At 38.3% G+C, this 16,063-nt stretch overlaps 1 protein-coding gene across 1 annotated transcript in view; it reads right to left on the bottom strand.

Moving 5' to 3' along the window:
• dip2ba (disco-interacting protein 2 homolog Ba) overlaps window positions 1-16,063 on the bottom strand; it is a 55,658-nt gene that overhangs the window by 12,536 nt on the left and 27,059 nt on the right. The window contains exons 2-14 of the mRNA XM_084427522.1: window positions 10,133-10,204; window positions 7,783-7,920; window positions 7,041-7,166; window positions 4,661-4,894; window positions 4,240-4,377; window positions 2,346-2,465; window positions 1,667-1,864; window positions 1,352-1,443; window positions 1,151-1,261; window positions 950-1,073; window positions 738-847; window positions 552-654; window positions 19-83 (exon numbers count right to left, since the gene is read on the bottom strand). Coding sequence (XP_084283648.1) covers window positions 19-83; window positions 552-654; window positions 738-847; window positions 950-1,073; window positions 1,151-1,261; window positions 1,352-1,443; window positions 1,667-1,864; window positions 2,346-2,465; window positions 4,240-4,377; window positions 4,661-4,894; window positions 7,041-7,166; window positions 7,783-7,920; window positions 10,133-10,204 — 1,631 coding nt within the window. The remainder of the gene's footprint in view (window positions 1-18; window positions 84-551; window positions 655-737; window positions 848-949; window positions 1,074-1,150; window positions 1,262-1,351; window positions 1,444-1,666; window positions 1,865-2,345; window positions 2,466-4,239; window positions 4,378-4,660; window positions 4,895-7,040; window positions 7,167-7,782; window positions 7,921-10,132; window positions 10,205-16,063) is intronic.

The raw sequence follows: 16,063 nt of genomic DNA, 5'->3' as shown, positions 1-16,063 counted from the left end.
CAGAGGAATCGCACTCACCGTTAGAACTCCATGCCAAAGGCCTGAGTCTTTCTTGAAATCCACGACATTAACAAGTGTTTCTCCTAAGAAAGAGCACAGAAAACATTTTTATAATGTCAGAATATTTCTTAATCAAGAACTATATATTATGGGTGTTATGTTATGTTATGTTATGTTATGAAAAAAACGTGTATTAAAAAATATAATAAGAGGTATTATAATGGTATTGTTGTTTGATAATTTCAGTGTTATTATTGTTAAACTATTAAAAATTATTTTTGGCAATTGAAATAAAACTGAAATATAAATTTAGATGGATACAATTAAATAAAAATTAGAATTAGATTTTATAGAGAATCAAATGGGAAAAAATAACATAGAAAGCAAGTCATCTCCAAATTACTATTGAGAAAAATTATCTAATTAGTATAAATCTAATGAAATAATCTAACTAAGCACTGGCTATAAATTAATTCATCTCACTGCTTAATTCTGGGGCTGTTCAGTGCTGTGCTGTTGCATTTGTTCTACAGTAATAGTGTAGCACTCACCTTCACAGTAATTACAGGCCTGTGTTAGAGCCTGACAGTGTGTCAGCATGGAGATTTTCGACACAGCCACTCCCATCACCGTACCCTCCTTCGAGGCCTTGTACTGAGAACACACACATCACGCACATAATCACACACACATCAGAGACTGAAAGGATTCTTACTCACCTAAACACCCACACTCACCTCTATGTAAGCAGTGTCAGTGTTTGCAGTAGGTATGTGCGGCTGCCAGTCCTTGGAGGGTTTGGTAAGATACTTGGTATCAGTGACCACCCATTTGAGTCGAGGCCATCCTGTTAAAAAAACAGGTTAAACTGCCATTCTGCAGCCTCAAAAGAGAAGTTTATGATAAATGTGAGGAAGCAGGGTGATAAGAAAAGCAACAGGGAACTAACCTTTAAATTGCTGTATTTCTCCATTCGGGGTCTTTGGAAGTCCTTTTAGACAAATCTCACTAGTGAGAGCGAGTCCCACACCACAACTGCCCAACAGGAAGCCTATCTGCTGACTTCCTGCATCCTAAAAATCACACCAACAACTGTAAACACTTTAACAAGCTAATGTCATGTTTTAGAGGTTTTGATCTTCTCTCATACCTTCCGAGATAAAGGCACCTCTATCGGGACAGGAATGACCTCAGCAAGAAGGCACCCATAAAAGGCCACCCAGAACATCCCAGGGTCACTGTTGGGATAAACTAATGCCACCTAAAGGGAGAAATATGGAGAATCAGAAATAGCCTTAAGCTGAGAACAGTATGCGATTGCAGTGTGCCAAGCACTGTGTTGAAATCTTACTCGATCTCCAGGCTTCAGAACTGGTTCGTTTTTGGTGCCGAGTTTGTTTAACAGCGTGTACGCCAACTTCAGACTGCGACTCCACAGTTTACCTAGAGGGATCAAGGGGTGACAGGAGCTTATTAAAAGACCAAATATATTAAAAGAAATCTTCAAAATGTTCAACTACTATGTTGCACTAAAAAAATAATAGCATATGGGTTTGGAATGACATCAGGGTGAGTAATTAATTGCACAATATGTATTTCTGGGTAAACTATCCCATTAAAACATTGGAAAACTGCTTGTCCCAATCCGAACAGTGTGACATCTCACCATAGGTGAGGGTGTAGAGTGGTTTGCCAGTTATGTCCAAGACAGTGAGAGCAGGGCTCTTGGCCTGTGTGGCTCCCCAACGTGCCAGTGACGCCTGCAGAGCTGGAGGCCAGTTACTGACCACCCCTAGCGGCTCCCCCTTTACTGGAATAATCTGTCGGCCCTCTGGCCTGGGTGTGTTGGGATCTGGCTGTGGAACTGCAAGTGGAGAAGACGGTTATAGAGGGGATCAAAATCTAATGCCACATCAAAAATCTAATTTAATCAAGAAATATTATGACGTAAAATGAAGAAGAAATATTTATTATTCTGCACCAATTCTGGGACACTAATAAGGTAAATCTATGACATGTGACTTTGTAAAGATGGTCAGAATTCCTTGCATTAGATGCTCTTTGGATTATTTTCAAATCACACTGGAGAAAAAGATAATCAGGTTTCACACACATGAAGTTCATGCAGCTTGACGTGGCTGTCATTAAACAGACTGAATACTAAGACATTCTGAAATTCATGTTAATTTTAAAATAGATTTTCACTCAAACTGCTATTATAATTTGTAACAAAAATGTTACATTAAATTAGAAAATAATTTAGAAGCAAAATTGAAGCTTTTATTATATATGATGAAATATATGTCCCAATAAATGGAGTATGGCATCAAGATATAGCATCACACCTTCCACAATTTCTTCAGAGTCATCCAGGAAGAACTCGCTAAGAGGAGGCCGCTTGGGTCTCTTCAATGTGTTGAGCAGCTGCTGTATTTTGGTGGAGACACGACTGTGTGCTGGAACACCTGTTGACAGAGATATTCTCATTCACCTGTTCAGATTACGGAAAAATGAGCTGGTCAATGGACACCATATGGAACAGACAGAGCCAAAGCAAATACGGAGGATTCAAAAAGGAAGAGGTTCTGTCACAACACAGAAGTCAACAACAAACTGGAATAACACACAGAATCATACAGGATCAATTAGGGAGGACAAAACCACTGGGTGTCACTACACTGCACTAAACACCCATCCACCCCTACCTTTTCCTACAGTCAGATGGCATCACGACAAAGGAGGAAGAAAAACATTAAAATGTTAGCAGAAACGCATGACAACTACTTTAATTTATGATCGCTCTAAAAAAAAAAGACATGGAGAGGAAATGATTTCTGTTGCTTATTTGTGAATAAAGTGAAGTGAATAAACACAAGTGGTAAACCAAATGACACTCTGAACCAGCTCAACAATATTGTGAAAAAGCCATTCAAATCAATTAATTTACATTATTTCATTATGTATATATTGTATTATATTATTTTATGATTACTGGATTTTTTATTTATTTTTTGCAAACAAAATATTTAACAGCTGAGCTAACTAGAATGATTTATATTCAACAAAAGGTTCATGACATTTTTAAGATATTTGAAGCTATCTCCTTCCCCCTTTTTTTTGGCCTGGAAACAACATGTCTTAAAATTCCAGGTTTTCCCATGTCCGTGGGCCTCCTAAATCCCAATTGTTATGCAAAATGTGGCAACCTCCATTACATTTTTACAGGCTAGTGGACGCTAGCTAGACAATGTTAAGGTTAACATTAGTTAATATGCAATGTAGTAGCAAGGGTTATTATATGAAAAAATACACAAAAGAGGACATACAAATAGGTTTAATTACATTATCAGCAATGCCTCAGTAAATTAACAAATTATTAAATGTGCTCTAAGCGATGTCACGCGTTTTTTAGGCCAAAACAACTTGTGTCACATACAGCAAACATCTCCTCACTATCCGCTAGCTGCTGTCACCTGAACACACTGTAAAAAAACGCGGTCTCTGTAGACAGCCCAAGCTCCACAAACGGCAACAAAAACAAACTGGGCTAACCCGCACCACGAAACATAACAAACTGTTCCAGCCAATAACCGACAAGAAGGATTTGGGGGTGGGGTTAGGGGGGTTAGTGCACGGATGAGGAGGAGGGAGGGTCTAGCTAGCCTCCGTTTTGTTTGACAATACTTTAAACATCAACAAGAAGTGACGACACCCAACATCGCTTAGAGCACCTTTAATCTTGTTAAAAGTGTAACTAAAAGTTTTAAGTTACATATATATATATATATATATATATATATATATATATATATATATATATATATATATATTATATATATATATATTTTGCTTGCACAACATTTGCAAATATTTTAACTATGGAAATTCAACTATGACCTACTGTAGATCGGTGGTTCTCAGCCAAGGTGCCACATTTAAATGAATACATCATTATTAAAATAACTTTAAATTAAATTACATAAAATGAATTTTAAAAAAAGTGTTTCTCCTCAGTAACTATTTTCATTGAAGGACATACAGTTCTTAACTTATGGAATCACAAAATGTGTCATGTTATTAAATGTAATATATCAATACACACTTTCTGCTTGGTAAATAACAGCAGAAATACCAAACATATCTTGGTATATTGGCACAATGGTGGGCCTTTGAGTTGAGAACCAATTGGTTTGGTTTAAGGTCCCTGCATGTATGAGCTGTGTGTGATGATGTTTGTACCGCCGGCAGTTTCCATCATGCTGGAGCGGCTCTGGACGCGGCTTATGCCCTTCACTACGATGTTGGGTGGCAGGTCCGCTCTGGAGTTCCTGTCCTGAGGCACTGTGGATGTCACGTCAGGAGGAATGCTGCTGCTCTCTGCAGTGAAGACACATAACAACACAGTGATTCATCTGGTGAACCCATGCTCATGCTCAATATGAAACACAACTGAACAAACAGGTTTGAAAAGTCAATATCCACACTGACTGGTTTGGATTTTCGTTACTTTGTTTTGCCCTGACCAGTTCATTGGAAGTTAAATTGTGCTTGCGTAAGTGTCAGACCTATAAAACTGAGGCTCTTTTGTGTGTGTATCAGTGGTTGTCTATGATTCAGCACCTGAACATGTATGTACGTGTGACTCATTATCTTGCAGTACCTATGCGGGTGTGTGCCAGCACATCTGCGAGCATGCTGGTCTGGCCCTGGCTGTGGTTGTGAGTTTTGCCGTCTCCATGAGAGAGCGTGGAGGAGGCAGAGGAGGAGGTGGAGGAGCCCTGGACAGAGCGGTTGATCCAATACTCGGGACTCTGGAGATTCTGAGCCAGCATTGCACTGATTGCAGCCTGACGCCTGCGCAGGGAGCCCTCGTCCTCTGATGCCGATGATGTATCTGTGGCCACACACATATAACAACAGTTAAAGCAGCTATTTATGCACAGAAATAACTTTTTAAAAATGCTTACAGATAAAGGCCACAAAAGGCAGACACAAATAAATGATGAATCTGATATGATGTATTAGCAGTGATACTGAAATTGTGGTTACAGTACAATAAATATTTGGCAAACATGTCAGTATACAATAGAAAAGATGGAATTGTCAGACATTTGCTTCAAATATCATCCTGACCTATATGGGAAATTAATATATTCTTAGAATATTACTAGAGAATATGATACAGGGTCCAAACCGGTTCAAGGAAAAAAAACAAAATGAAAACAAAATTTTAACAGGAACAAATTTTTTTTTTAAATAAAATCAAGTTTAAACATTCGGAACAGAAACGCTTATTTGAAATTAACATTAACCGGTTAATAACGTTATTTTAGCGTTCTTCTGTTTAATATTTTAATTTGGCAGTCAACCAATCAAATTCAAATATTACAGCCTATGCAAATGTGATGATGCATCCAAAGTGAGAAATGCTGTCAAGTTGTCAAGTCATCCTATGTAAGTCACCAAAGCAAAGTGCTGGCATTAGCTGTTGGATCACAGTAGTTTATCTGAGGATATGTTACCATGGCAGGTTATATCCAGCAGTGTTTTTAAACCAGCGAAAATAGCAGGTTAGTGCAAAAACTGCTATTATTTAGAAATGTTTTAAAATAAAGTAGTGTTTTTTAAATAATTAAACACCCTATTGTCAAAGTTAGTTTTGTGGCTTTATGTATGGTCAGACATTTTTCCAAAATCAAGTTCACATGGAGTTACGAGGATTTTCACCAGCGAAAGTCTGAGATTTGTCCATAATTAGAACGGTCGCATCTGAGGCAGTAAGTGCATCATATTAAGTTATTAACTTGCAGGTTACAAACGTTATTGTAGCTATGTGGCCGCTCAGTTTTTACTAGGCTTTTTCCATTACAGATTTGCGCAAAAAATTTGCGATTTTTTCTAAATGTCGACAAAAAACTTTGGCGAAATGACGGCGTTTCCATTAACCGATGTTATGCGACAAAGTAAATTTTTTTCCTCTCGCGAGAAGTCATTCCAAAAATCATGGCAACGGACGTTGGTCGGTTTATGTATCCCAGCCAACATTGGCCATTATTATTATTAGAAAGAGACGTATGCGTTATCCAATCATTAATGGCAAGGAAAGACCCTTATACTTGAGAGCGGCACATGAGGTGTTTCTCCCTCATATCTGCTTCGAGGTCTTGATTGTGGCATTTCTTTGAGGTTTAGAATCCAGTATTCCTGTAATTCTTTTGTCTTTTATGAATTTAATAAAGAACTCTGTCTCATATTCTGTCCAAACTGGTCATCTACGCCAGGTGACCTGTAAATGTAAAAACTGTTTCCATTGCAGTTTTGCGAAATATTTCTTTTTCGAATTGCCGTAAAATTTTTTTGCAATAATGGGAGTTTTTGCGAAATTTACGTCTTTCCATTGGGAGTATTTTCAATTCACAATTTCAATTTGCGCAATTTGAAGGGTAATGGAAACACGACTACTGTTGTTTAATATATTTGTTACACATGCTGTATTGGCTATATGAGTAGACGGCAAATACCAGACTAAGACACTCCTTTTGGCTCCTCAAATACATAGAACATTAGCCTTTACACACATCATGTTTTGAATAAAGAAATTGTAGTACTTATTCAAAGAACCAGTTTTTTTATTTACCCCTGCACTGCAAATAAGCAGAGGTCAAACACGGTCTCCAAAATGTGTCTGTATGAGGTTTTGCCGAGTTTGAAGATCCACTGGAGTTATGAGGTTTAATAACAAGCTCTTCAGTTCAAGCTCGGATATAAAGTATAGGCAAAATATATAAACAGTATATTTTAAATAAAGTTATTAACCGGTATTTTTTCGAATCAAACCGTTTTTCGGAATGAATATACAGTTTCTGCCTGATAATTCTATATATTTTTAAGTCCTGTTAAGATATTTTTATAATTTTCTCGTATGAAGGCCAGGGTGTGCGCTAAAGGTTCGGGTGTGCCTGTATTTTCCGAGACCCTGCTGGTCAGTGAGATCTGGACAGAAGGAGAAGCAGAAGGCTTGTGGGTGATGCAGGACCTACCGGGAGGAGTGCAGTTTTCCGCAGGAGACTGGACGAAGGCTGAGCGACGCTTAGTGGGCATGGGAAGGGCCATTTTCTCCTCTTTATGCCTGGCCAGAGCAGCCTGCACAGCCTCTGTGTGGATATCTAGCAGACGGACACAAAGAACGATGAGAAGAAGAGAGAACGAAGAGTACAGAAAGACAAACGAAGAGAATAACAATTACACAATAGCACATGACAAGAGGCAGATGAGACATCCAACAATGTCACCAATGTCTCTATGTGGTGACAAACACATTACAGAGCTGTGTGTTCACATTTAGGAGTTCAGTTGCACAATGTAAATGCCTTAACTACACAATCAGGGGAGAAAAAGCCTCTTTCTCCACTGATTACCTTTCCTAAATAGCTGCTTATACTGACAATAATTTTTTTTTACAACCAATATATACATGACAAAATGGTTAAGCAGCACAAAATGTTTTCAACATTTATAAAAAGAGGGATTGTTTCTTAAGTAGCAAATCAGCATATTAGAATGATTTCTGAAGGATCATGTGATACTGAAGACTGGAGAAATTATGCTGAAAATTCAGATTAACCATCACAGGAATAGCCTAAATTAAATTTTAAACTATATATATATATATATATATATATTTAAATTGTAATAATATTACACAATATTCTTTCAATAATCATTCTTACCGATCCCAAATTTTAAATAGTAATGTATAAATGGCAAACAAATTTTCATTACCTGACCGGTAGCGGTCATCCCGCGTTCCTCCGCTGCGGTGAGCTCGGTGTTGCCGTGGGGCAGCAACGGGGATGGCGTTAGGGCTAGAAGCAGGGTCTGAAGGATGGCCCGGGGTCAACTTGATACTCACGTCCATATCTATAAAGATCACAGCTCATAAATAAACTCATGTACACAGACAACATCAACAGAAAGTGCAAAGTCTCTGGTCTGTCTCCAAATGCATATTATATAGACACATATTAAAGTAATAATCCACCCAAAAATGAAGTTCAAATCTTCTGAAACCATACAATATCTTTGTTTGAGGAATAGGCTGGATGAAAACTTAAAGGGGACCTATTATGCCCCTTTTCACAAGATGTAAAATAAGTCTCTGATGTCCCCAGAGTGTGTATGTGAAGTTTAAGCTCAAAATACCCGACAGATCATTTTTTACAGCATGTTTAAATTGTCACTTTTTGGGGCTCAGAAAAACATGCCGTTTTAGTGTGTGCCCTTTAAATGCAAATGAGCTGCTGCTGCACGGCACAGGGGGCGGAGCCTCACGAGCTCACGCTCAGTGTAAGAACAATCTCATCTCACAGAATGACAATAATATCAAAAAAGAAACTCTCAGTAACGGTGTTCATTTCGACCCGGAGTCGGACAATAATGCCTACAGAGTCAGAGAATATATGCTGTATGGAGATGGAACAGGTATAGTTTAGTTTAATTACGTTATAACGTATGTGTCATTGCTTGTATCCACTATTAAGCCTGCTGTAGAGGACCCCGTCCGAATGATGGCCAAAAATATACTGATGAGTTTAATAAAGTTTATTGTACATCACACAAAAGATGAAGCGTCAGTTTTACTCCAGAAAATCACCTTAAGACTAAGAGCTGAGTAAACACAGTGTAAGAAGTGCGAAAACGAATTTCGGCAGAGTTGAGGGAGCATTTTCTTTGAAAACAAAATTAATCCACCTCGTCTTCAGCAGCTGGCTCAGATTTCGGGAGTAAATAGAGAGAGAGCCATGCAGATTAATACATCCAGCCACACAACACCTACATTCTCATCAGTGCAGCAATGGCAGATGTGTACAACTCGCTGTGAACTCGATCAGGGCGGGTCTATGTTAAAACCACAGTGTCTGTCAACATTCGTGGGCTGTGGCTGTTGTGACGTCACACCAGTCCCATGGCTCCAAACAGGTCGTTGGGAGACACTGCTTATAATTTATGGGGATTAAAAAAAAAAGGAGTGGATTTTTAGGGTGGTTGTGTACACACACTAACACACATTTATGTCCAAACACCATGCAAAAGTGAATTTTGAATAATAGGTCCACTTTAAGTCAATATTTACTTAAGCCGATTTCTAAAAGGTATCATAAAGGGTTTGAAACAACATGAAGGAGAGTAAATGACAGAAACTTCATTTTTGGGCAAACTAACCCCTTAAACGTATTTGGTATGACATGTTTATGTTATATACACAGTTTGAGGAAGCGTCAACCTCAGAAACACAGAGACAGGGCAGAAGCGGACAGCAGGAGGTGAACTTTAACTTCAAAGCACTGAAATGGCACCTTTGAAGACAAAATGGCACATTTGATCGGGGGTTTCAAATAAGAACATATCTATGCAACAAATGTGTCTTAGACATATCTCCCTATATCGGAAGGTCAGACCTATTGTGTAAACGTGTCCCTGCAATCCAGTATGTAATAGTTCGTAACTATGGAACAAGGAAGTCAGTTTTGAGGTCACTAAACTGTAAAAAATCCACCAATATAGTGAACTCACCTGTTTCAGTTCCTCCTTCATGACTGGCAGGGGGCTGCTGCTTACTGGAAGCCTATGTGTGTGTATGTGTGTGTGTGGACCTTAATAGGCCGGAAACAGCCTGAGAAGAGCAATGTTTGTGTGTTGACTGATGATTGAATTACTCAAAGTTTCCAGATAAGAAGATGGTTTACCAATGGTCGCAAGACTATTTCAAGTGTATTTTATTTTTAAAGGACGTTCTCTTAATGAAGAGGCCGATGACTCCAGCAGGTAGAGTTCTACTTATCACCACTAGAATGCAGCATGGAGCCGAACAATTGCAAACGAAAGAGAAAAAACTAAACAAATCTCTTCATTTATGAAAAGATGACAGATATCACACCTCTACATCATATTCTTCAGCTGGATTTGGTTTCCAGAAAATTAAACACAGCAGTAACATGAAAACAAACTATAGAGAATCATTTATTTGACTCAGATCAGTGTGACGATGGCATTGTGTGGCATGCAAAACAAAAGAAGAATCAGAGAGGAGGTGGAGAATTAGCAGACAGGAAGTCTATGTGGGGAGTCTTACTTTGGGTCTGTGGTACGAACGGGGCCAGAAGTTTAGCTCGCTTCTTTTCATAGCCTTTCCGGGTGATGTCACCTGTAAGAGCACAAAACACAAGACGACACAAATATATAAATATATATTTGACATGTGATGGGACCACACGTCTACTTCAACAAACTGAGCTTGTCTGTCTGTGTGACGACTGGTGAACACACAATACGCACAATAACAAGTTTCTCTCTGCGTATTTCATAATTAGCGATTATTGCTAGAGAGAAACTTCACAACTATTTCTCATATTTATGGTTAACTTCGTCTTTCTTTAGTGAAACACAAAAAGAGAACTGTGAAATGAAGGGGCCACCTGCAAAATGGCAAAATAGCAACATAAAAGAAACATTTAATTTTTTGTTTTTGTTTTTAATTTCCGTTTAATTTTAATTTATAACAGTTATAGTTAACCATAATACTACATATGACTATACGCAATATTATACGACAACTCGTTATTCACTTATCTTTCTCTCATATCTCATTTGCACTTGTCAAATCAAACTTGTTGCTTCATAATTGATCACACAACATGTAATCACCAATGATGAAGGCGCCATATTTGAATGGATGTGGACAGCATGTCTTTTAGTCTCTTCCTTGCATAAAGCCACCTGCTTCAGAAGACCTAAAATATAAATATATTGACTTCTTTTCAAAACCTTTATGGTGCTCTTGGGTCATTTTAGAGCTTGACAGCCCAGATCCTCATTCACTTTCAAGGTAAACAGTGGCCAGTACATTCTCAACATTTCTCCTTGTGTGTCCCACAGATGAAAGGAAGTCATAAGGTTTTAAATAACATGAAAGTGAGTAAATACTTACACAATGTTCATTTGTGGGCTAACAGTTCCATATAATTTAAGAAAACCAAACAGAACAAGCAAAAAACAGAAGGATGGCCATGTGAGTCAATCACATGGATCCACCTCCATCCTGTTCAATTTTTCATTTCTCTTAAAGCAGTTTTTGTCAAGCCTACTACCATTACTGTTCTGGGTTATGTCCGCCGTTAGCGCTCCCTAAAAGCCAAACAAAACACCCCTCTCTCACTCGTACTCACACTCGCACATGTCTCCTCTAATCTGTGACAAACAAGTAGCTCCTAAACTCCAGTGACACACGGCTGGATGAGGATCACACCTCGTGGCCTGCAGAGAGTTTGAGGCAACACACATTACACAGCCAAATTTGAGTAGAGCAAAACAAAATTAGGAGTGACGGATCTGCTGACGACCGACACTTTTCCATAGGATACAACCAGGCAGGCTCCTGGTTCTTTTCTAAACCAGATCTGGTCTGTCTAGGAGACAGCTGTCAGCTTCAGGTGATAAGATTACACACAATGGTGTTTATACTGAAAAATCAACATGCAACATGTCAGCATGAACTCTGCAGAGAAGTGAAAAGGAGGCAGGTCAGAGGGGCCAAGTGGGCCAGTTCTGCTATAAGAGGGGAGAAAAAAAAGAAAGCAAGCAGAAGAGAGAGAGAACAGAGAGAGAGAGAGAGAGAGAGAGAGAGAGAGAGAGAGGGAGAGAGAGAGAGAGAGAGAACAGAGAGAGAGAGAGAGAGAGAGAGAGAACAGAGAGAGAGAGAGAGAGAGAGAGAGAGAGAGAGAGAGAGAGAGAGAGAGAGAGAGAGAGAGAGAGAGAGAGAGAGAGAGAGAGAGAGAGAGAGAGAGAGAGAGAGAGAGAGAGAGAGAGAGAGAGAGAGAGAGAGAGAGAGATATGCCACTTCTGTGGGGACGGGCCGCGCTGAGTGCAGACTTCATGCCTGGTTACTCTCTCTCTGCTTAAGAATGTGGCCTAGAAACACAACAGTCTTTTCCTGCCCACTCTGCTCAGTGTGTGACAGCTCATACACACACACACACACACAAACACAATACCTAATTTAAAACCTCTTAAAGCAGAACAAACTTTATCAACATGAGTTAAAATTGATTTGTTTATTGTAACATTTTCTGAAAAATGTTTTTGTAGCTCATGGTTGCCAAATTGCCATTACAATGGTGTTCTAGGTAGATGCTAGGGTGTTGCTATAGTGTCAATTGGGTGATCTGGAGAGTTACCAGGGTGTTGCTATGATGTTCTAGGTTGTTGCCAGGGCGGTACTATATGGTAGCTATGGTGTTAATAGGGTACTCCTGACAGCTGTCAGGACATTGCTAATATGTTCTAGGTAGTTGCCAGGGCATTGCTTTGTGGTTGCTTGCAATAGTGTAACTCTGGTGTTCTGGAGTGTTACCAGGGCGTTGCTGTGATGTTCTAGGTAGTTGCTAGGTAGTGTTACTATGTGGTTGCTAAGGTGTTAATAGGGTGTTCTGGAGAGTTGTCAGGGTGGTGATATGGCATTCCAGGTAGCTGGTAAGCTGTTCTAAGGAGTTGCCATGATGTTGCTATTTGGTTGCAATAGTGCCAATAGGGTATTCTGGAGAGTTTCCAGGGCGTTGCTAAGGTGTTCTAAGTAGCTGCCAGGGCATTGTTATGTGAATGCTGTGGTGTTAATAATGTGTTCAGGGTGGTGCTTAAATTAAAGGGATAGTTCATAGAAAAATGTAAATCCGGTCATCATTTACTCACCGTCATGTTGTTCCAAACCTCTAGGACTTTCTTTCTTCCATGGAACACAACAGAAGATGCAAGGGAATGGGGTCCAAAACATTTTTTAAATATATTTGGTGTTCCACACAAGAATGAAAGTCATACTGGTTTGGAACAACATGACAGTGAGTGTTTACAACACAAAAAATGCAGGACGGTTTACATGCTAAAAGTTTAATACTTAGGTTTAGGAATTTGATCAAATCCAAATCCAATCAAATTACAGCAACAATAATAGGGATACTTGTTTTAGCAAACATCATTAATAAATCGCTCAGCTAACAACACTGCACACACACACACACGTGTGAGAGCGTAAAGCTGCTTTTTGCATGCGGGCAGCGTGCTGGGTATATGGAGGAATGGCTGACTGGAGTCTCATTGTGTGTGGGTGATGTGGGAGACTGATGTAATGCTGGGAGGGCAGCTGGGTCACGCACACACACAGAGCAGGGTTTGTGCTCACACAACAACAGGTCTGCACAAACTGGCAGTGCCACTCCAGCACTGAGGGAGCTTTGTGCCCACTCGCTCTGCTCTAAAGAGCTATTCTTTCCCTCCCTTTCTCACTTCCTTTCATCTGTGTGTCTACACGTACCTGTCTATTTAAGGATTGGAGGAATCATGCCTGCACGTAACTGATTGGCTGACAAACTCAAGAAAGTAGAAACTTTGGTCTATTGTGACGGCTGTGATGTCTCATACAAGTGTGTGTGTAAGGGTCAGCTCACAGGATATGAACATTACCCCACCCAGCGTGGCCTGCCAAAACTGGTCCCAGTGTATTCATTGGGAGGAATGTGCTGATTGGATGATGACCGGGGCCAACTGGCTAGCAGAAAGGCAACGGTGGCCAAAAGGGATAGCTAGCCAGTTCCTTCAGGACTCAAAACAGACTTCACACTGAACAGACACACAAGCTCACCGTGAGGGGCTTCGATGTGCATGTTTCTACAAATACCTGTTTAACATCCACGGTGTTATCTGTGTCAGTGTGTCAGCGCTTGAATTTACCCTACAAGCCTGTCAGGATCTGTGTGTGTGAGTGTGTTTACCATACACAAGGCTCAGGCAGAGCCAGTAGCAGAGGAAATGATAAGTTTGTGGGGCTTCCTGCTCCATCGGGCCCCAGGGTGACTGGAAAAACCCATGAGCACAAGGGAGGAAGTGCACGCGCACGCGCACACACACACACACACACACACAAAAATGAGGGCAAAAACAAAGAACCCGACTAAGAGGGTGCTGAATACCCCACCACAGGAGTGCTGTGTTTTTTTCTTTCGGGTTGCTAGGCTTCAGGCTTCTGCGGTCTCTAAAATGAAGTGAACGGCCATGAGAAAGACAGGAATATAAATAACTTGCCTGATTATTTTTCATAAACTAGCCAATGTAAAACTTAATTCCCATCAGCTAATGGCTCTCATTCCACAATGGTTAATCAGTTGCTGAGGTGACGTCCTCGTTTAACTCCTACACCACCTTATAAATAAAGCTGGGTGGAGGTTATTAAGTCAAAATTAAGTACATGCCGGTTTTTGTAATTATAAGTGAAATAATAATACTATTAATAACTAGATGCGAAAGTTCGTCGAGACAAACTTTAAGTTGGCTTGATAAAGTCGGACCAGAAAGTTTGAAGAAGTTTGAAGTTTAAATTAGTTTGAAGTTTAAATTAGTTTGAAGTAGTTTGAAGTTTAAAGTAGTTTGAAGTTTAAAGTAGTTTGAAGTTTAAAGTATTTAAAAGTAGTTTAAAGTATTTTGAGTGGTTGGTTAGTTGTCACAGATGGTTACTATGGAGTTTTTATAGAGTTCTTAGCATGATCTTGGCATTATTTAACACAAAGAAAGAAAGAAAGATAGGTTAGAAAGATAAAAAGGTTAGAAAGAAAGATTAGTTCGAAAGAAAGAAAGAAAGAAAGAAAGAAAGAAAGAAAGAAAGAAAGAAAGAAAAAGAGTAGTTAGAAAGAAAGAAAGAAAGAAAGAAAGAAAGAAAGAAAGAAAGAAAGAAAGAAAGAAAGAAAGAAAGAAAAAGATTAGTTAGAAAGAATGAAGGAAAGATTAGTTAGTTAGAAAGAAAGAAAGATAGGTTAGAAAGATAAAAAGGTTAGAAAGAAAGATTAGTTAGAAAGAAAGAAAGAAAGAAAGAAAGAAAGAAAGAAAGAAAGAAAGAAAGAAAAAGAGTAGTTAGAAAGAAAGAAAGATTAGTTAGAAAGAATGAAGGAAAGATTAGTTAGTTAGAAAGAAAGTTAGAAAGAAAGAAAGAAAGAGAAAGAAAGAAAGAAAAAGAGTAGTTAGAAAGAAAGAAAGAAAGAAAGAAAGAAAGAAAGAAAGAAAGAAAGAAAGAAAGAAAGAAAGAAAGAGAAAGATTAGTTAGAAAGAATGAAGGAAAGATTAGTAAGAAAGAAAGAAAGATAGGTTAGAAAGATAAAAAGGTTAGAAAGAAAGAAAGAAAGAAAGAAAGAAAGAAAGAAAGAAAGAACAAAAGAAAGAAAGATGGATTAGTTAGAAAGAAAGATAGATTAATTAGAAAGAAAGAAAGATGGATAAGTTAGAAAGAAAGAAAGAAAGAAAGAAAGAAAGAAAGAAAGAAAGAAAGAAAGAAAGAAAGAAAGAAAGAAAGAAAGAAAGAAAGAAAGAAAGAAAGAAAGAAAGAAAGAAAGAAAGAAAGAAAGAAAGAAAGAAAGAGAAAGAAAAAGAGTAGTAAGAAAGAAAGAAAGATCAGTTAGAAAAGAATGAAGGAAAGATTAGTTAGAAAGAAAGAAAGAAAGGTTAGAAAGATAAAAAGGTTAGAAAGAAAGATTAGTTAGAAAGAAAGAAAGAAAGAAAGAAAGAAAGATAGATAGATTAGTTAGAAAGAATGAAGGAAATATTAGTTAGTTAGTTAGAAAGAAAGAAAGAAAGAAAGAAAGAAAGAAAGAAAGAAAGAAAGAAAGAAAGAAAGAAAGAAAGAAAGAAAGAAAGAAAGAAAGAAAGATGGATTAGTTAGAGAGAAAGATAGATTAATTAGAGAGAAAGAAAGATGAATAAGTTAGAAAGAAAGATAGATAGATTAGAAAGAAAGAAAGAAAGAAAGAAAGATGGATTAGTTAGAAAGAAAGATAGATTAATTAGAAAGAAAGATGGATAAGTTAGAAAGAAAGATGGATTAGTTAAAAAGAGATAGATAGATAGTTTAAAGTTTAAAGTAGTTTGAAGTAGATAGATGGATGAGTTTATTTGTTTAAATGAGTCTCAATGGCTCATATAGTATATAGAACGGCAGTTTGGTTTAGTCTTCAAGGTGTTTAGATTTAAA

The sequence above is a fragment of the Rutilus rutilus genome (assembly GCF_951802725.1).
Source record: "Rutilus rutilus genome assembly, chromosome: 13".
NCBI classification, from domain to species: Eukaryota; Metazoa; Chordata; class Actinopteri; order Cypriniformes; family Leuciscidae; genus Rutilus; species Rutilus rutilus.
Note: the sequence above shows the minus strand (reverse complement) of the source record. Positions and strands in the feature narration are given on the sequence as shown.